Source organism: Boleophthalmus pectinirostris, unplaced genomic scaffold (genome assembly GCF_026225935.1).
Source record: "Boleophthalmus pectinirostris isolate CB_2022bp ecotype Guang Dong unplaced genomic scaffold, ASM2622593v1 HiC_scaffold_4, whole genome shotgun sequence".
In the NCBI taxonomy this organism is placed as follows: domain Eukaryota; kingdom Metazoa; phylum Chordata; class Actinopteri; order Gobiiformes; family Gobiidae; genus Boleophthalmus; species Boleophthalmus pectinirostris.
This window is the reverse complement of record NW_026571353.1, coordinates 24,815,658-24,838,063: the sequence shown is the minus strand read 5'-3', so window position 1 is coordinate 24,838,063 and position 22,406 is coordinate 24,815,658. Positions and strand designations below refer to the sequence as shown.

At 36.2% G+C, this 22,406-nt stretch overlaps 2 protein-coding genes across 2 annotated transcripts in view; both read left to right on the top strand.

Annotated features, from left to right (window-relative positions):
• The first annotated feature begins 94 nt into the window (after nucleotides 1-94).
• LOC110172091 (adaptor related protein complex 3 subunit sigma 1) lies at nucleotides 95-13,669 on the top strand. The gene is made up of 6 exons (XM_020937912.2): nucleotides 95-363; nucleotides 4,519-4,610; nucleotides 6,360-6,471; nucleotides 7,214-7,285; nucleotides 8,093-8,200; nucleotides 12,566-13,669. The coding sequence occupies exons 1-6, from the start codon at nucleotides 295-297 to the stop codon at nucleotides 12,692-12,694; spliced, it is 582 nt and encodes a 193-aa protein (XP_020793571.1). The 5' UTR covers nucleotides 95-294; the 3' UTR covers nucleotides 12,695-13,669.
• Nucleotides 13,670-13,845: 176 nt separating this feature from the next.
• The window catches only part of commd10 (COMM domain containing 10), an 84,807-nt gene continuing 76,246 nt past the window's right edge, over nucleotides 13,846-22,406 (top strand). Inside the window, exons 1-5 of the mRNA XM_020937945.2 lie at nucleotides 13,846-13,972; nucleotides 14,392-14,482; nucleotides 15,285-15,395; nucleotides 15,649-15,804; nucleotides 17,066-17,176. Coding sequence (XP_020793604.1) covers nucleotides 13,938-13,972; nucleotides 14,392-14,482; nucleotides 15,285-15,395; nucleotides 15,649-15,804; nucleotides 17,066-17,176 — 504 coding nt within the window. The 5' untranslated portion in view covers nucleotides 13,846-13,937. The remainder of the gene's footprint in view (nucleotides 13,973-14,391; nucleotides 14,483-15,284; nucleotides 15,396-15,648; nucleotides 15,805-17,065; nucleotides 17,177-22,406) is intronic.

The following is a 22,406-nucleotide window of genomic DNA, read 5'->3' as shown; positions in this document are numbered from 1 at the left end:
ATTTACCTTACCAACTAACCAGAGAGGGGGGTATCAGCCTGTTGTTTGAGCCCTCGCGGCTGCTGTAGCTCCTGGAGGAGGGAGAAGGCATGACTGCGTTTGACGTGGACCATTTCCGTATGGAGACGATGGGTGAGCAGAGTGTGCGGCTCGCGGTTCATCTGAATTAGCCTCGATCTGAGCCTGGATCTGTCCTGAATCCCGGTCAGAGCTGGGTCCACGGGGGTTGGCAGACTACAGTCTTTCACAGACTGGTCTCTTTCTGCTCCCGTCTCCCTGCACTCCGCTTCCATCATGATTAAAGCCATTCTGATTTTCAACAACCACGGGAAACCACGGCTCTCCAAATTCTACGAGCACTACGTAAGTTTACTGTCATTGCGTTTTTATTTTAGCTTTGTACCTCAGTGTATTTGTGGCAGTCAATGACCAAAATAAATGGCTAATTTAAAGCCCTTAACTCGTGATATTCTGTGAAGAGGAAATATGAGATTCCTGACAACAGCTTGATGGGCATGTGTGTGCGTAAACCGGAGACGCACGGAGATATTGTTTTAGAAACTATGAAAAATCAAAGAATTACTCCGCGGTCCCTTTAAAACATGAATTATTAAACACATGCAAGCCGAGGCGAGGCTATCTGCTTTCACTGGAGTAGGGAAGCGACCAGTTTTGCTCGCTATGGCGCTTTATCCATCCAGCTGTGTGCCGCCGCTGCTCGGAGTTGACTGTTTGTATCACATGACTTTAATAACGCCCTTGTGAGAGACTCGTGCCTTTGCTATTACCCCGGGTGATGTAATTGCCCGCATATTACACATTTGCAACACCAGGCCACATTCAGTATTCAATAAATCCTCAAATAATTACTCCAGATTGCAACTGACAAGCTTACGTAATATCCTTCGGGGATAAACCACGTTAGCATATTCTTAAGTAGATTTATTTGTGAAGGGCTCGGCTGTCCCCCTGCTTTATTATTAGGACAATAGGCTGGTGACGCAGGCAGTGCCCTTTACCCGTGTGCCCAACAACAAAACCGATTCTTAATGACTGATTAAATTTACATTAAATTACTGAATGAATATGTTCATTAGGCCTGTCACGTTTAGTCATTTTAAAGTGGATACTACTGAAACTGAAAGAGCAGATTTAAACCACAAAAACTATTCTAAATGTACAATATGGTTTAAAATCATGAGCTGCAAAAATGAAACACTTTTGTACTTAGTTTGCATCTGTAGTGAGCCATAGAAGTTATTAATTCAACCTTTTACGGCTTCAATTTGATCACAAATTCAAAAAAAAAAAAAAAAAAAATTGAACGATAAGCCAATGTAGTAATTATTGTGACTGGCCTGATTGTAAGAGAATTTGAGTAATTTATCTTCCATGTACATCTCAGTTTATCATTGACTCACAAAACCTTTATTTCCACCATGATCTTCCCTTGTCATACCATTGGCATACCATTATCTAAATTGTGGCATATTGTTGTCTAACTGGTGCCTACTGGCCTTCAGAGTCTCACCACATTTGCTTTAAAAACCTCCTCCTTTGGAAGCAGAGTCAAGGGGCTTGAACACTCAAAGATCATACTATGTTCACTTTTGAAATCATACAACCGGTATGTTGACTTTTCAAATCCCCCCGGGCCCATATTATTGATGGTAAATAAACTTCTCTTGCTCAAGTCATCCAGTTGGTGTCCAGCCTTTTACTTCCACCCTTTCTTGGACAAGCTGACAACTTCTACAACACTGATGTTCACTATGGGGTACTACTACACAGTAGTATTTGAGTAAAATAGGATGCATAGGAAAAGCCATTGTTTTCTATGGCAGTACATCGGATTAGATTTCACATTTTGAACTGTGGACAATAAACAATTTAAATTGAATATTACGCTGGGGGCTTAGCCATCTGTTGCAGCTTAGGTGTCATGTTACCGTCTTGGTATATAGTTTATATCTCATTGGCCACTGTTTTTACTTGCAATTTTGGGTGTTAAATATAGAAAGAATTAATACTTTGCAGGTGATGTCTTCAACATTCCCTGGGGGTGTGATCCTAACTGCAGGCACTGCTCTGTCTGAAACCCTATTACACTTTAATCTGAGTTTAATATAATCTGAAAGGACCATGAACGTTTGGATTGATCACAGGCTCCTGAAAATGTGTTGTTTGAATCCAGTTATTTTTAGGCAATCTTGCAACTTTTTTTGAGAGTGTTTGCTAATTTGTGCATTTTGTCAACATGGCAGAACATTCGACCATAGAGATACATGTAGAACACCCCCAGTATTATTGCTCGGTTGTTGAAAAGTTTTGTGTATGCTTTGTTAGGGTCCTGCAATTTATTTATCATTATAGAAGAAATATTCAAGTTGTGTTTTGTTTCATTGACACACAACACACTCATTTTCACCTTGTGATGTCATGTGGTAATACAGGAATTGCTCCACTGTGTTTTTAAACTCCATACACCTTCATTTGAATCATTTGGATCATTTCAGCCCTGGAATTGCCATTCTCTACTGAACTAAAGGTAAAAAGTACCTGTGAACTTCACAAAGTGGAACTGAGCATTTTGAACTTTGGAGATGTAGGATTATGCAAACATATGTGAATGAAACAAAACCCAACTCTGGGTATGTTTTTAAGGAGGTAATAACATTATAATATGGCTTAAAGCTCAGAAGAGTCAGAGTTTTGTCAAGTGTTTTGCGTAATATAGTATACCTTTAATGTTACGCCCAAGCTGTTGTGTAAGATGTGATGTCCAAATATAAGACATGTAATTACTCTATTATTGCATAGAAAGTGGTTTATGGATGGATATGATGTGATGAGTTGCAAAGTAGAAACGATTACCCCGTCTTCTGCATCTGTGTAATTATTGAAGGAGAGGGGCCTGCATCTTAAATCTATATCACATAAATTCAGCAACTGTCCAGGCAGGGGTTTGCAGATGGCACCAGAGAGAAGCTATTACATCCACTCTATTTATAAAGTGGAACACACAGCATTGCCTAAATTATAAGTCTGGGTGGAGATAGCTGGAATTAGTGGTATCTTATTCAGAGTTGTCTTATCCATCTTCCCCTGAACACTGAATTGGGCTGCACGATTTCTAACAAGCAGTGCGATTGTGATTAGATTAATCTATTTGAGATTTTTAATAGGATTGTGTTCAAAGTTAATTTTAATCCTGTCCAGAAGCATTTAAAGAAATTAAAATATGAACTGAGAAATTAATAGAAGAATAGCATTGTGGAACATGTTTGTACAGATCTAAACTACAGGGTTATCTGTTTATATGCAGAATAAGACAGGATATTTTGTTGTTTATGGAGAAAATTATGGTGCTAAAAATTGCAGCTTGTGTGATTTGGTAATTGTGACCATTCCAATTGCGATTTTGATTTGATTACAGTTAATCTTGCAGCCCAACTATGAGCGCGTATCTATTTTTCAGGCTTTCCAATGTTACCATTAGAAATACATCACAATAGTATTTGTCCCATGGCTCTGGTCACGTGACTGGTCCAGCCTTCCAGCTGCAGCAAGTCCCTCTTCTCTCCTTGTACTAACCAACCTCAAAACTAGTACTTTACCTTTTGAATTTACTTCTATATAATAATCAGGTTAGACTTATCTAGAAACATATTGCAAGAGTCTGCCATGTAATCACATTTAGCATCCATGGTTTTATGTATGTATATATGTGTGTGTATATATATATATATATATATATATATATATATATATATATATATATATATATATATATATATATATATTAGATGTATCTCTTAAGAAAATATCTGACCTTTTTAGGGTTCTACCAGATCTAAATCAGGTCTATGACAGGACTAGACATGGGTGTTATTGACAAATATTAATATTACTAGGTAAAATATCTTTTTTTGTTTATGTAGTAGCAATTCTATAACATTATAACATGATTTTGTCAATTACTGTAATGTGCTGAAATACTTCATTAAATCTATTGCTTGAGGCATTTTCACACAAATGGGAAATGACTGTAAAATCACCCATAAAAATGCACACAGATCTCAACTGAAAAAATCTGTCTTTTCATAATAATACCCAATGATGATAATAATAATAATAATCATACCTGATATTCAAATGCTGTGTATCTTCAAATACGGCCTTTACAATATTATCAGTAAGTCAATATATTGCCCACCTTTTAAACAGGACTATATCATATTTAAACAAGTCCTAAGTTCTCAAAATCAATTTTTTCTTTACTTCTGGAAACCATTTTTAATCTTATGAAAATTGAACCCTGCAGAGATTGTGTGAAGATGACGTTTTCTCAATAGCCTTTACGCCCGTGTCAATATTTAAGTTTGAATAAGGCTTAAGCGTTTCATCGGCAAAGGATCCTGCAAGGAAACTGTCAGTCCACACTCTTAATGTTTATCCATTAAAAACTAAAATAAATTGAGTCTGATGTCATAATCTTATATTTTCTTTCTCTTGCAGACAGAAGACACAGAACAGCAGATCATCAGGGAAACCTTTCACTTGGTCTCGAAAAGAGATGAGAATGTTTGCAATTTCCTTGAAGGGGGAATGTAAGTAAAAAATTCAGTACTTTCCTTTGTTTATTTTTTATTCATTTGAATTCCCACTTGCCCCCGGTGACAGCACCTACTTGTCTCCACGGAGATGAAAAAGTTTAATGCAATATAGGAAAATGTCACATAGTGCATCAGTAAATATTACTATCAGGTTGACAGATACAGGTTTCAAATAATTGTGATTTCCATTTTCTAATATGTCCCAAATAATTTAAGTAAATACAAAGATCTGTCCACAATAAGGCTGTTGAAAGTATTGAAAATCGGATACTAATCATTACTAAAACTAATATCAAAACTAAATGCTCATTAGAGCAAGTATCGATACTACAAAAAAATCACATTAACAGGACAAAATGTAAGCTTTCCTGGCCATTTTGAGCTTAATCAGAAATGATGACCTGATGGTAACATGAAGAAAGTATTATTATTTTGTGTATGAAAATTACATTCTGTTAATGAAAAAAAGCAAGTTTTATCTTCATTGTGGTATCAGATTTGGTGTCAAGCATTGAGTCAATTCCTTACTATCGAAATTGAGTTTGAAATTTGAGTGTAGTGACAACCCGGGTCCACACAGGTAGTTTTTAGTGTGCGACAGGTAATTCTAACTGTAATAGTTTTTGCAGCTCTCATCTATCTTTCATGAACTGGTGTTGTTTTACATCAGTGGACATCTCTTTACTCTTCACAAATGACTAGCCTACATTTAATTAAATTACACAGTGTTAAGTAATTTTTTATGTTTTTCCTTATTGAGACTCTACAATTAGGGGATATAAAAATCATAAATTATTTGGGCCATAATTGAAATTAAAACTAGGGATGCACCGATATAGATAGTGGTATCAAATATCAGCAAGCATCAGTTCCATGATGTCGATTCAGCTTTATTTTGATGTAATAAGACCATTTACTAGTACTGTGTGAAGTAGGCCCAGGACCTCTAAAAATATTTGAACTTTTATTTATACATTTATTTATTAAGTTGCTGTGTTGCTACTTACAGGGTAAAGAACAATTGTATAATACAATTTTGTTATATGTTAACTGTTTTGTGGCAAAAAAGTCAATTTTCTCTCTCTACACTGGTTAATATCGGGCATCGATAGACAGCTAAAGTATCAGCATTGGTATTGGAGCTGAAAACTCTGGATCAGTGCATCCCAAGTTGAAACTATAGGTCATCATTGAAATGTAAACTGATTTTACAGTTAACCTGCAAAGAACACTACACTTATTTGTATTGTTTTATGATTATTGAAGCCATGCTGAGTGGATGAGAGGAGGGCAGAGTGTGATGTGCCATTTCATTCATTACAAAATGACTTATACAATTACATCTTTTATAACTGATCGGGGCAATAACTGTAATTATGATTAAAATTCACTTTATTGCCCTGGTCTATTACACGTTATCATGGAGGATTTCCTTTCAGATTCAGTAGAAGGCAATATTAGTTACTGCTATATTAATTTCATTGCTTTATCTCTGTTATCTCTGTTATCATTTCATGAGTGATAACATGTCCATAGCGTGTGAACTCAGGCCATTTAAAGGGGCACACCTCAGAACACCCCATGGCTTTAACCTTAAGTGACCTCAGTCACAGTCTATAAATCAAATGACATTAATAAATTAATCTGACATCAATATGAAGAGAGTAGTAGAAGGGGATGTTCTAATAATAAATATGTTTTTCTTAACTATTTCATTGCATTGTCATGTTTTTGTCCTTTTAGGTTGATTGGAGGATCAGACTACAAGCTCATCTACAGACACTATGCTACTCTGTACTTTGTCTTCTGTGTGGACTCATCAGAGAGTGAACTAGGAATTTTAGACTTAATCCAGGTAATTTAACTGTTTCAAAATGTTAAAGGAGACAGAATATAGATGTATGGACATGCAATGCAAAAATCATGTTATAATTCATAATTTTCCCACTCATCATTAACTCACTCACATTGCTTAAAGGTCCATTGTGTCACTTTTGCGGTAGAGGGTCCGTCAAATGCTTTTCTCCATGTTGATGTTATTGCTTTGTCTGAAATGTTACACAGTATGGTATTAAACAGAGCAATAACATCTTTATAGAAATAAGCAGGTGATGGACCCTCAATCAAAAAGTTAAAAATAAATCCTGTTTTCACCTAGCCTTTCATTCTACTCTGTTCTTTAATAAAAAAAAAAAGAAAGAAAAAATATGAATAGAGTTACACATATGATTCAGCAGCAATATTGTAGGTTTTCCTGGCATAATTCTTTAATTCACTACTGGCATCTGTGGACTGTAACTATCCATAGATGCACTGTCAGCATGGTCTGGCAGGGTAATACTTTGTTGTGATGATGTTTGTGGTGACAAACCGTTAGGGGGCAGGTGCAAATCAGGTTTCAATTTTGAACAGGAATCATTGGACCTGCTTTACAGCAATCTTGTACTTTAAATATGTAAAATACGATACAAAATTCTAAGATATAATAATATATAGACAAAAGGATAACATATCACTAACAAAAGGATAACGCTGCTTTAATAATAAAGTGCACACAAGTTGATCTTGTCACTGAATTTGTTTGTTTTTGTGCCAAGGTGTTTGTGGAGACTTTGGACAAGTGCTTTGAGAATGTTTGTGAGCTTGACTTAATCTTCCATGTAGATAAGGTAAAGTTACATAAGATAGCTTTTGTTTTTTCTCTCTGTACAAACACATTTTTATCACTCACATACAAAGATTAGCCTCACCTTATTTGCACCCTTGATGATTATGTAAACAATTATGAAATCTAAAATATTTATATTTTAGAAATGCATTTTGAGAATATGTATGAAAATGCTGTTTGGGTTAGAGAGTTTGTTCTGTCCTTATTGTTACCGACACTTGCCAACATTGCCTAGTATAAATATTGTGTGTGCAAAAGTGATCGGTAGTGGTCAGAGGGGCCGATGGTGCAGATTGGGAGGCTCACATCTGTCAGTCTACCCCAGGGCAGCTGTGGCTACACAAGTAAGCTTACCATCACTGAGTGTACATTGAATGAATAATCTAATGTATATCCTCTTAATAATCTTGATAATAATAACCTTATGAATCTTAATAATTTAAATACATTATTATTTTTAAAGGCGGCATTTGCTTGCCAAACTTATCTGTCTCCATGGAGACAAATGACGCCACTAGGCCAAGTTACAAATCAGATCTGTGGAGAGCTAGAAAGAATCCACATTTTTTCTAGGCATTGAAAAACATATAATTAAACAAATCCACAGTATGCTTGATGGGTTTAATGCCATACCACTGAACATGCAGGTAGAGCAATAACATATCCATGCAACAGACTCTCCATTAGAAAAGTTACATAGTGCTTCTTTAAACCTCTTTATGTATTTTGCCTAATGAAATTAAGCTATGCATTTATGGACAATGAGAAATTCTGAAATTCTTTCCGAACCTGATGTCTCTTTTGGCAGGTGCACAACATTCTAGCTGAGATGGTGATGGGCGGGATGGTTCTTGAGACCAATATGAATGAGATCATCACACAGGTGGATGCTCAGAACAAGATGGAGAAGTCTGAGGTGAGTGTGTGCCCTCCTGGACACCATACAATCCCACATTCGCTCTGTTCTCGGGGTTTTGTACACCGTATGCAGGCATGTGTGTATGCTGCACCCTGCATGCTCCTCCAGTGATTCTGTGGATGCTTCCAATGAAAAGTGTTTGTGCTCCTCAAACTTTTGCTACACTGCTCCCGACACAAAACTCTGAAATACGGCCTCATCATTTGTCATTACAGCAGGGACTGAACTGTTCCATTGTCAGATACATTTCAAGAATCACTCAACATAGTCATAGCAGGCAGTTGTCAGTGTTTTATCACAATGCTATAGGTTTAATGTGGATTTTCAATAGTTTTACCTGCTCTAAGTGTTGCAAATGCCTTTCTTTCTAATGTGCTCCTAACATCTCTAGTGTCCTTGCCTAGAGCGCTCTCTTTGCAAGGACATTGCTTGGCTTCCCACTCAGCTTCTGCACAGAACTTTATTTATATCAAACGTAAAACATTTTGACAGACAGCCAGAGACAATTTCATGAAATCACGATGATGAATTTCTACTCTGTGGGTAAAAGTGTCCCCTGGAGCTGAGCTAATGTTGACTCACAGAAACAGCCTTGTGCATCCTTCTCTTTTAGCCGTTAGTCGCTAAAGTTGTTTTTTTTATTGAAGGTGGTTTGTGGCTGTAGTTGTAGTAACCTGTGATTGTTGTACACAGATCAGGGCTGCTCTGTCTCTTCCCTTATAGACGTATCTTAGACCGCGTGCTTTTAGAGAACCTTAGAAAATAGTTAATTTTGTAAATTAATTGAATTAAACATTTTTCCATTATTCTTTTTGATCAACGGTGCGTGCTTGATTGTTTCTTCCCCAAAATGCGGTCTATGATAGGTCATTTTTTTGTGGAGATGAACTGTAATTACTTTAATCTGCTGCTTTAACACTCCTCACTCCTCTTTTTCTGACTCTGCCTAGTTCTTTTCATTCTTCTTTCTCTTTACAGACGTTTATCTTTCAGTCTACCAGGCAGGACAGGTAGACACAGGTACTGCTAAATTTACAACAAGTACTGTAACCCAAACTTAAGTCTATTCCCCGCAGTCTTTCCTCGTGGCCCTCCATTTAATTCACTGATATTACTAACACAAAACACACGCAGCTGGAATTTTCGTAACAAACCCAAAATTACCACTGATTTTGAATCTGGAATTTTCGTAGATAGTATTTTCAGTACATTTTCACTGGCCTACATTTCAAATATTGATACTTTGCAGCGGATATCATCAACATTCCCTGAGGGTGTGAAGCTAACTGTAGGCTCTGCTCTGTCTGAAGTTATTCAAGTTAGATGTAATTTGAGCTTTATTTTAATGCAGTCATTAGCCAATAGTTTTTCAGTTAGTCACTTTTTTTTCACCTAATAAACACCATAAAACCATTTTCTGTTTTTTCTTGAGTTTTCAGACAATTTAAAAACTTTTTCTGGTAGACACTTTCCCCCATAGAAATACACCCCCAGCTTGATGTCTCTGCAAAATATCAATTGGGCACATGAGCTGCATTTCTCATAGCTAATGCCCTAGTCTGCTTAAGCCTGTCTCGACAAGAGCCAGAGAGCAATGGCCTGTGAACAAGTGGTCCATTCAACATTTCATGGGTTAAGAGGCTACATTCTTAACCTAGACGTTAACCCAGTGTCCGTGTCAGATATGGGCTGAGTTGGTTAAACTCTTCTCTCACACTCAGCAGAAGCAAACATCGCACAGTGTAGTAATTTTTGGGTTTGTTCACTGAAGATTCCTTTGGGGAGATCTCTAACACAGTAATGTTCAAAATATACATTAAACAGACAACTAAAACCTGTAGCTGTTACTCTAATGGAGCTCAACCGTGACCGCCTGCCCTTGGTTGGACAAGTAAATTGTCCATAAATTTTTCCCATAGACTTTCACAAACGATTGAGGAAATATAAAAAGTTTCAGAGCTTGCTCAGGGCTTATCAGCTACGTGGTAACTAATGAGAACAAGTCCTCTAATTTAATCTAAAATCTGCTTATGTAATATTATAAACTGCCAAGTTATTAAAGCATTTCACAGAATCTTGTGTTTTAAATGTGCTTTTCAGACTTAAAACAACTCCATTCTGGATATTAGTCACCGTGCAGCTGTTTAGCCTTTGTGATGCCTGAACTCTTAATGCCTGAAATCTTTGAAAAGCCTATGGGAAGAATGAATGAAAAGTTTACTTCTGGAACTGGAGCAGGCTGTCACTGTTTAGTTTCATTAGTCGTCAGACAAGCTCCCCTTGTTTTTACTTCAAAACAGTGTAGTGACAGATAGGGCTGCAATGATTAATTGGGATACTAGTTAACTATTAAAATAAATAATCACATTTTGATAATTTGTGATCACGAACTGGTTACACACATTTCAGATTTTTATCAATAATACACTTATTATATATTATTACTGTTTGATTTGTCAAAGCCTTCAGTCACCATAGTTCAACATTTATTTTGGTTCTCAATGTCCAATAGAAATAAATAGACTAATCATCGTGGACTATTCAACTATTAAAATAATTGTTAGTTGCAGCCCTAGTGACAGGCTCAAACCTCTCATGCCATCAGTAGCCCATTAGCAACATTATAGTTAGCTCAGTATAGGATCAATGTCATCTATATCTACATTTTAGTTTTGTATAGTCATTTTAGTTTAGTTTTTTTATTGGTCATCGTTATTTGTAGCCCCTGTCTTGCTGTTTTCATACCAGTGTTGCCAACCAGGTACAGTATAATAGCTAAATGTTATACAATTTCCACCATTTAAAATCTCCCCAGATAGTTTTGTATGTCTTCATGTACTCCAACCCCATTTTCTGCTTTACCCAATTCTCTCCCTGCATTTTTTTCAACCCTCGGTCCTCAACTGTCCGGTGGGTCCACTTTTCAAACATTGCTGCCTATGCTGATTTGATAAATGTAAACAAATACCAAGTACTAAAATTGGTGAATGGTCAAGTCAAATACATATGTCTCATATTTGATTCATAATTGGCTCTGGTTGTGATGTAAGTCATAATAAACATAACTGCATGTGCATATGAGGCTCTGAAGGCATCTGAATGTTCATTTGTTGCATATATTGTCTGTATTTTGGTAGCTGTCAGTGCATTTGCATTTTGTCTGTTCTGTTTTAGAGCTGTGCTGAAGGGATGTCAAGATTATCTGGCTAATTAGTAATCATATTTATTCAGGTAGCAATGTAAGAAGAATGTAAGAGCTAAAAATGAATAATTGTTAGTGTTTTTTAGGAGTAAAAATTAGTCTTTTCAATTCAGTCTAGGCTCCAAAAAGTAAACCTTTATTTAAGTAATTTTGGTACAACTTTAAAATAATTACACCTAAAATTAGCCTTAAGAAAGCTTGAACAAGGTTATTACGCATTGACTCTTGTGAGCTTTAAGCCCTGTTAGAATTGTGTTACCTCATCAAAAACATACCCGGAGTTGTTTTGTTTCATTCACAACATGTGAAAGAGTAACCCTTTATTGTGAGTTTTATATTCCCAAAGCCCAAAATGTTCTGTTCCACCTTGTGATGTCATGAAGCAGTCGTTTTCAAGTTACCTACTGTTCACTGTTAGTTCAGTAGAGATTGGCAAATCCAGAGCTGAAATTATCCAAATGATTCTCATAAAGGTGCATGGAGTTTAAAAACACGGCGGAGCACTTCTTGTATTACCACATGATATCACAAGGTGGAAAAGAGTGTTTTCCCTTTGAGAAAATAACTGCCTAAATATGCAGGATTTTTCTGTGAAACATGGGTGAATGAAACAAAACACAACTCTAGGTATATTTGTGATGGTAGATGATTTTAATATAGATCAGAAAATAGCCTTATATGGGCCCTTTTAATTCATAATGAACAAATAGTTTATTAAGAATGATTCAGGCTCAGTCACTGTTTAATAGGATTTTGAGTATTAAATAGGTACTAAGTCTGAATCATTATTTATAATCTATTTATTCATTATACATAAAGTTATTGTACATGCTTTTTTATTAAAAGTATAGTTATTTTAAAGTGTTATCACACTTTTAGTTTGGCTTTTTATGTCACATTAACTGTACGTTTTCATTCAGAATGTTTGATTTTATAAAGCTGTTCACAGATTTGAACAATACTAATGCAGCATATTAGACTATGGGAAGGAAAGACAATTAAGGATTTTAGTGCTTAGTTATGGTACTTAGAATAATCGTAACACTAAAATTTGATATCTTGACATCCCTGCTGTACTGTTATGTGTCTCGTTCACTGTTTTGTCTTGTACATAAACATTTATTTTTAAACTTATAACTTTTCCCCCTCTCTGTGTCTAGGCTGGTATTGCAGGGGCACCCGCTCGTGCTGTATCTGCTGTAAAGAACATGAACCTCCCAGAAATGCCCCGAAACATCAACATAGGCGACATCAGTATAAAAGTGCCAAACTTGCCCTCCTTCAAATAGTGGCGTCGTGATTCACAGCCTGCAGATGTCCGCCAGTGTTTACTAAGATGCAATCTGTTTACCAAAACCTCAATTAACTTACTTTATCACAGTATACTTGTGGAAGGTACTGAGTGATTTGAAACTCCTTTGCTGGTGTTTTTGTTTTGCTTATTTTTTCTGTTTCAACTAAAGTGAAGTATTTATTTCTCAGTGGTACATTCCCGCTGCCTCTATGGACATTGGTGCTTAAAGGTGCACTATGTAACTTTGCTGGTGGGGGGGCACCTGCTTGTCTCCATGAAGATGTTACTGCTGTGCTTGAAATGTTCCACAATATGGCATTAAATATCAAATATAATTATTCAACTATATCTTGTTTAATTGATCAAAGAAATACCTCTCCACAGATCTGACCTGTAACTTGGCCTGATGACATAATCTGCTAGTCTAAATTAAGACAATTTCATGCCATAGTGTGGAACATTCCTGGTAAAGCAATAACAACACCATGTAGATAACAAACCCTTCACAAGAAAGCTTCTGTAGTGCACCTTTAGTGTTGCGCTGCGCCTGCTACAGATCTGTGAAAGTTTGTGACCTGAATTGTTTTGTTTGTGTTGTATACATTAAACTAATGTGCTGATGGTGAAAAACATGGGGGCAGTTTTATATTGGTTTGCTTTTTTCAGACCAAATAATCAATCAATTAAATGAAGAAATTATATCTATTATAGAAAAAGACTGCTTGATTGAATAAATTCAACTCTTATTGTATCATCAAATATATATTACAAGACAATAAATTTTATTGAATAAGAAGTGTTGTGTGATTGGATGTAAAAGTATGATTTACTTTTGTTTATGGTATGAAAAATATATTAAAATATTTTATCTTATTTCATTTTTTTTTTTATATATATCTTTCTTTGGATATGAGCATGAGTTTGTATTATTTTCTTTTTCTTCAAAAATAAAGTTGAATTCCAACAACAATAGGCTATATTTCTGTTTTACTCCAGATAATACTAATACCAATACGCACAAATCTGATGTGTATTAATAATAGTTATAAATAGTAGAATTATATATTTTAAATCGATCCGTGATTTTAAAATGTTTTTGTTAACGCTGGTCTCGTGGCAGTGCACTGGTCTCATGACCGTGGTCATGTGACAACCCGGAAGTAAACTCGTACAGTGAGGAAGGAGCATGTTGAAGATGCTGCAGCCTTCTTTCTGACAAATAAAACTTCTTTTTGTCCATGAATATGGCTTCAATTATCAAAGAAACACAGAGGTTTGTGCTGTTTTATTTCGCGTAATCGATCTCCTATTTGCTTTCGGCGTTTAGCTTGTAATAGCCGTTCTGTAGCTGCATGATTTATCCTGCAAATTTTACATTACACACAAACACACATTACAAATTTGGTTTCATAAACTGTTCAGTGCGTTTGGCATTTGAACAACTCAAACGCATCACTTTGCATTTCTGTTATACTGTCATTACTGCAGTGCTTTAATTTATATTTCATTTTCATCGAGTAGCTTATCTACAAATTGTGTCTTTTTTTTTTTTTTTTTGACTTACTTAAGAAGTTTCTGTATAGTTCAAAATACTGACATAGCCTAACGTAATTCATATGTATAATTATGTATATTCGAGTTGTCTGACTGAATAATTATACCTCATTGATGTGATTGTGATCTCCCCTGAAGCATAAAAGAAGCTGTGAGATTCATCAACTCCATTGACGTGAATAAGTTCTCCAGGCTGATCTCGCGCATCATCCAGAGACTCCACCTGAAGGTACGAGCACTGTCACAGTGACCTGGACTAAACCAGGACCAAACCCTGTCTTTAAACAGAAATAAACTGGGTTCAAATCAGGACGGAAACAGAACATGAATGAATGCAGCCTAAATTTCAGGTTTAGAAGCAATATTTTTTGTTTTAATGTAGTCACTATTTTGATGTAGTGTATGTACAATGATGAACACAGCCAAGACAATTATTAGGGCAGTTATTAGACTATACAAACAAACTATTCTTATTTTTTATTTAGAAAGCCCTCTGAAGTTCAAACTTTTCCTGTGTTTTTAAAATGTTTTGTAATATCAAAGAGTAAATAGAATTGTAATAAAACTATACAATAATTATGTATTATTGCAATACAGGAATGGTGGAAAATTTTCCATTTCTGTAATTAATGCCCTGGGGCAGACTAACGAAAGCGAGGCTGCCAATCTGTGCCATCGGTCCCTCCGGCCACCACCATTACTCACGCTCACACCACTTTCATACTGGGCAATGTGGGTGAAGTGTTTTGCCTAAGGACACAATGACAGTTTTTACCACTGTCGCCCCACTGTGGTTCCTGATTGTCCCAGTGGTCTCCCATCCCAGGCCCAACCCTGCTTAGTTTCTGAGATCTGATGAGATCAGGCATTGACGAGGAGGTTTTGCCTACTAACATACGTGAACATTCACACAGACAGTGGCTTCTTCTTTTCAAGGAAAAACAAAAACTACAGCACAAATTTAAAAATTGAAATCGACATGCTCATTGCATTTTGTATGGCGACTTGAACCTAATACGTAATGTCCACAGGGAGAGAGGACCTTTAGTGAAGAAGAGGAGCAGAAGCTAGAGTCTGCTTTGTCTCTCGATAAACAAGCTCTGAGCCTTGTTTTGGAGACCTCAGCTTTCATTTTGGAACAGGTAATTTTAATATAAGTTTTTAATACATTTTTAATGTATAAACCACGTAAAAGATACAGCTACGTGATTTTCCTTTTTTGTCCAGTTGGTGTCACTGTTGTATTTAGAATGAAAGTGTGACGTGTTCCCCTTTTTATTCAGTTTTTATTTACTTTTAGACATAAAAAAAAAATGACATTAATGAAAACTATGACCTAAATATTTAAGTCAACAAAATTAACACTGGTAATAACTTGTATTTTTTCATTTGTAGGCTGTGTACCATAACGTGAAGCCGGCGTCTCTACAACAGCAGTTGGAGTCTGTTAATTTAAACCAGGACAAAGCTGAAGTCTTTGCTCAAACCTGGGCCAGTGCTGGACCCGAGCTGGTGGAGAAACTAAAGCACAATATCTTTGCACCCAAGAAGGTAAAACTTTTATATAGTATAGGAAGATTCACCTGGTAGCACTAATGCTCAATCCATCGACATCCAGAAAACACGCCCAGCATCCTCTCATCCAGTTATGGTTATGGGCCTTATTTACAACTGTCCTGGATATCATAATGGGTAATGTGCCGATCTGATTTATTAATGATAATGTGTCATAAAACTGATTCCAACGCTATTAAAACAACAATAATATATTAATCATAACCCTGCAAAACCAGTGAAAAAAACTGAGTGTATCTGTAGTTTAATATATTTTTTAAATAAGTTCTGCATCTACAGTGTAACTCGGTAGACAAACAAAAAGCTTTTTTACATATATGTAGAATCAATCATTATTTTTTGGTCTTCTTATATAACTTTATATTCAGGTATGTTTCATTTAGGTTTTGGTTGTTGTATTTGTTGTATCAATATAGTCTGCAACTGTATCTGAATGCAGAAAGTCAATAGACACACATGGATTTTTCTTCTAAGTTATGGCCCCCGTGTTACTACTGCTAGCACATAGTAATAAAATATTTATCAAGATATTTAGATTGAATTGTCCACACCTGAGTGCGTTTGGTCGCTCTGTGCATCCCGCTTGGTAATATAATATTTTTCATTTGCATCCCCCTTGTAAAATATTTCTCATTTGGTTGTGGGCATAAATAAAATTGCCCTGCCTTGTTGATACCACACCTGTCTGCCGATGCTGTACAGGCCTGAGACCCTATAACTCAGATGCAGTTTTATCACAGCTTCTCTCGCCATCATAAAACACTTACTGCCCTGCCTCCACTCAGTGTCACACATATATCAGAGGTTACTGTGCGTTGATGGGGTGTCAACGCTCTGTTTCAAACCACCAGTCAGAGAGAGGGACGATGACTGCAAAAAATAGTGAAAAATTCTACCCAGATACTGTAACTTGTATCAACACAAATTTAAGCAAATGTTTGTACCATTGAGAAGTGGGCTAGGAGAGTTTGATTTTACCCATAGTGTTTGGCTCCAGTCAAATGAAGCTCACTGAGGTTTGCAAATTTGGAGCCGAGTTCCATATTAGGAATAGGACTTGATTTATGGACAAAATAGCAAAATAATAACACCAGGACGATTTCTTTTTAGTGTGAAAGTTCTGTTATTTTACTGTATTTCTATTCTATAAAATTTCTACCACAATATGTAGTGTCCCAGCTCTCTGCAAAGGTCTTTGTGATTTTCTATATAAATAAAGTTTGCTTGTGTGTTGCAGCTGGAATACGTGGGGTGGCAGTTGAATTTGCTGATGGCCCAGTCCAGCCAGTCCAAGATGAAGTCTCCCAGTGCTGTGCTCCAGCTCGGGCTCCGTAGTGAGGACTCAGAGGTACATGCATTCTGGTTACATTCACATATGAGGCTATGCTTAAAACACATTTAAATTAGTATTAAACCCGGCCCTAAACCAGAATAAGGCCGTGAATTAATGTATGTTCACACTTGTCCTGGTGTGGTCCTGGTTTGGTCCTGGTGTGGTCCTGGTTTGGTCCTGTTTTGAGCCCAGTTTAGTTTTTATCTAGACTTGGTTTGTGTTAATCTACTCCACTGGGATCAGATCACAAATTTTCTATCCCTAAATCCAGGTTTTGTCAATTTCTCTTATTCCTAAATTTTGAATTCTGACAGACTCGTAAAAGCTACATTTACACATTTACAAAAAATGTTGGGTACCTCAGTCTTAACCAGGACTAAAACAGAGCTAGTAAACTGGGATCAAACCAGGACAGGTTTGCTTTCAACCTTCGATTTGACACTTAACTTCTAAGAGTCATTAATTTTAACTAGATGTCAGTTTAGGGGCTTAGTGGTAAATGAGCAGCTCGTCCAATCTGGCCCAGTTTCATTGCTAATAGATGCTAATCCCACTGGTGTGTGCCTTGACCCAGAGGTAGACAGACATCTGGCTCCGCAGTAAGTGTAGTGTATCAGTGAGCTTGTTATCTGCATCCTCCAGGGCGGCGCTGCTCTCTGGAGAGGCTCCGTCCGCTGCCAGAATTGGACTGAATTTGGCTTTTGTTGTTGGGCTTTCATCCAAGAAGAACAGTGTCAAACAGAACAGGATTTAAGATACTTTTAAAGAAACATAATTGCTGTTGGATTCTTCATACTAAAGTGTTTTACATGTTTTTCTAATTATCACTAGGGCTGTAGACCATTAGTTGGTTAGTTGATTAGTCTTTTTTTTATCTTTAAATTAGTTTTAATTGATTAATCATGGTATTTAGATGATAAAGATTTGTCCAGAAGAAGAACAGAAGAAGTTAGTGAGGTCAGTTAGCTGAAGTGTTAGTATTTTTTGGTATTTATTTGCTAAAAGGCATGATTCTTGATTCCAAGTTTAATCTGTCTTTTTTATAAATTTATTGTTTCCTAGTACTTTTTTCGGCATAAATAGTTATTTTTGCATGGATTCAAGCAGAAGTAGTTTAGTGAAGTTTGGGTCAGATCCACAGAGATAAGAAAAATAATTTTGAGAGCTTTTGCCGCGCTCCATTTTTAGTGTTTTTAATCAACCAAGAATTTCTTTGGTCAACTACAGCCGGTAGTTTCACTTTATTAAGTGGGATAGTACCCAAACTAAATATTTATTATAGTTTTACATCATTTAAGTGGTAGTTTATGAAGAAAAGTGAAAACTAGGGAATCTAATAGCTAAATAAATATAAATAAGTTTACTATTTTCTTTATAGAAATGTGTTGCCTTATTTGTCTTGTGCGTTTTTAACATTCAGGGCAACATCCATTCAGTGAGAGAAACAATGTAGACTTTTACAATTGCAGCAATCAAGATATCTATATAGGGCCATGCAAGCAAATTATATAATGTATTGGTGATTTGTTTTCAGTATTGTATTTATTTGTCATATTTTAACAATTGTGGCAACACTTTGGGCAAGTATACCGAAAAACATACAACTTTGTGCTATATACTGCTATTAGTTCAACATTGGTTCAGACTTGTGTTGGTCTTCATTAATTCTGCATATTAAGAATTGATAATTAGCCCAAAATTAAACTTGCTCACAAAAACGTGCTTCCTAACTTAACAAATTGCCATCATATATAATAGATAGACAAACAGGGTGTAGTTAATGTACTTCTCCTGGTCCTTTAAAAAAAGAAAAAAAAAAAATTATATATTTTTTTTACCACACCAAAGCCGATTTCCTCTTGTTTGTGAGCCTGATTATTCCTTGTTGCTTGGAGAGTGATGTTCCAAATGACTAGTCAGGTGTCTCTTCTCTTCACGCTGGTTTATATTCCAGTCCCTCGAGACAACGAGGCAAGACTCTCTAAATGAGGAATTAGAGCTGACATATTTAAATTTTTCCCATCTTAAATACTCGCCCGTAGTCACACTCCAGGAAAAATCTGTAGTATTATTACTTAGGAGACTGTGGTGCAGGGTTTTTGTTCCTAACCATTTCAACAATTTTTCCCTGAGGTTTGGTAAACTGGTATTAATTTATTTAAATCCACTCACACTATTTCCCGTGTGGAAAGAGATATCTTGTAGGAGACTACAAAGAGACTAGTTAAAAGTGCATGCGCATGTTCTCGTTTTGACCTGCAGGTGGCACTGTTGACCTATAAATGATTTGTAGAGATGAGAGGTGGAGTTTGAACACTATACTTTAAAAGCTTTACTTTTAAAAATGATTTTAGGGTTTTTTGACACTATTTTTTCACACAGACTTTTCTGAATCAACCTAATTTAATATGTGTCAAAACACTGCATTGATTATGTCTAAACTGTCTTTTTATTTCTGCTCCAAGTGCCATACTAATTGTGACATAGAATTATATGAGTATTTTTTGTGACTGAGGACAATAGACAGAATATAAAAAAAGAAGACAGTAATTTGTATGATTGCATATACCGCCAGATTGTGCTGAAAAAGCTACTTATCCATGAGGGAACTGCGGATTGGATCGCTGAAGCCTGGAAACCTGTGTTATGGCAAGGATCAGGGGAGCTTTAACAGGCATTCATTCTGAGGTCTTTTAGTTGAGTTGACTTTAAAAAAAAAAGTATGATTCTATAATAGTTGTATAAACACTGAACTTTCTGAACTATTCCTCTTTTTTTGTTTTGTTTTATTTAAAGGTCCTATATTACGTAACATTGACTTTTGTGAGCTTTAAGCCATGTTGTACTTTATTATTAGTTTGCCTACATCTACTTGTGATATCATGGAGTGGTAAGCTTTAAGTTAACTGATACGTTCAGTGGAGATTGGCAACTCTTGGGCTGAAATCATCCAAATGATTCTAGTGAAGGTGTATGGAGTTTAAAAATACAGTGGAGCACTTCCTGTGTTTGAGGTGTTTGAAGAAAGAGCTCATCTTAAATATGCAGGGTTTGTGTGTTAAACAAGTGATGAGGAAACAACGTAATATGACAACAAAATAGCTAATATGGGCTGTTTAAAGATTTTACTAATGTGGTTAAAATTATTGTACATAAAAATTTATATTTACCTCAACATCAAATTGGTTAGATTTGTTGATAAAAACGATACAGTGTGTAAATGTAATGGTACTGAAATAGAAATAAGGGTGACTACAGTGCAACATAGAAATTGTTGTATGTTATTGATTGGTTGAAAGCTGCATATAGTGATCCCATGTGACCAGGGCCTGGCTTCATTAGCACTCTCCCTGAGGATGAGGAGACAATACATCCAGTAAACAGTATGTGACAGCCTGAATGCACTGTTCATGAGGCCGGATACTGTAAATGAGAGATGACATTGTCTCTCATGTGTTTTAGAATATTAAATAAATAAACATGCATCAGGCTAGAGCTGTATTGCCATATAGTGCTTCCCCGTTTTTTTTTTGTTTAAAGGGGTCATATTACTCTTTTTTCTAGTCTACTTTATAAAGTTGTTTCCTTATCACAAACATACCTGGAGTTGTGTTTTGTTTCATTCACATGTGTATAACACGCAAACCCTTCATATTTAGGTTGAGTTTTTCTCTCAAACTGAAAACATGCTGTTTCTTTCTGTTTCACCTTATAATGCCATGAACTAATACAGGAAACACTCATTCATTTTGATCATTTCAGTCCTGGAATTTCTCTACTCAACAAAAGGTAAAAGGTAGTTGTTAATTAGAAAAATTGCGCTTCGTGACACCACAAGGTGGGACAAAGCATTTTGAGCTTTGGAGATGTAGACAGGCTAATAATGCAGGATTACTCAAATGTGTCTGAATGAAACAAAACACAACTCTGGGTATGTTTCTGATGAGGTAAGAATAGTCTAACATGGCTTAAAGCTTGCAAGAATCGATTTTTTGAGTAATATAGGACCTTTAAATGCGCCTCCATCATGCTCTGAGTAACAAGTGGGTGTAACTAATCACATTGAAGAGTAAACTTTCTGAAACAGCAGATGGCTTTAGTTACCTCTTTAAGACAATTTAAAAGATACAAAGAAATAGGATGAGTCAAGATCTCATGTGACAGTAGCTCAGATGGTAATGTTTGTCCACTGATCTGAACATAAATATCATTGGTTCCACTGGCTAACAAGTTGACAGGGAGATTCCAGCTCCCACAGATGAATAATGTTGTTGTGTCCTTGGGAAAGACACTTAACCCACCTTGCCCCCAGTGTCTGCGCACATTGGTATATGAATGTGTGTGAATGGGCGAGTGGTTCCTTGATGTAAAGCGCTTTTAGAGCTTTGAAGATGGAAAAGCGCTATATAAAAATGTGGGCAATTAACTTCTTGTTCCACCTGATCTTGTGAGATCAAATTGCACACACAGGAGGATTGAATTGGACACAAAAAGGAAACGGTGGTGAGTTAACATTTTCAGAAGCTATAGTTCCAAGAAGCAGTGCAAAAATGACAGCAAAAAAAGGGAAATAGTTGTGAATTGTGGTAAAATCTAGTGCCTTCAAGAGTGAATAGCTAATCCATTTTTGCAACAATATACTGTAGATAATAACAGCCAATATTGCTTTTTAATACCATATGCTTTATTTTTAATTGGATAGAGGATGACTTATTAAAAAAAAGTTAGAAAGTTATTTTCCATTTCAAACATGCCCCTCTCAACCTTTCACTTTCAAATGGTGAACCGATAGCTTTTGAGACTCAACGCTATCGGTAAATATGAGGTTTATATATAGATGCATATGTCTCCAGGTAATTGCTTCTTGGTATATGCATAGGGGAGGAGACTGCTTCTTACCCACAGCTGGTGCAATAGGCCATTACGGCTGAAGGATGTGGTGGTTTGAGTGTCATTCGCGCAGAGAATAAAACTGTTCACATTGAAAGAGATCATATTCCGAGCAGCCGTTTGGGAAGCTAACTCAATCTGTCTTTGTTGTCTGAAAATGCTGTATTGACAAATCATTTAGTCTGGCTTACAGCGTAATGTCAAAGCGCACTTTTGGAGAACTCTGAACTGAGCTATTTAGGCGCTACTCTGCTGTTGTGAAATGTCAGTTTTTTGGGAATGATACAGGGCTGTCACTGATGAGGAGTTTGGATAAAAAATCTGGAAGAAGATCACTGGCTGCAGATTGTATCCT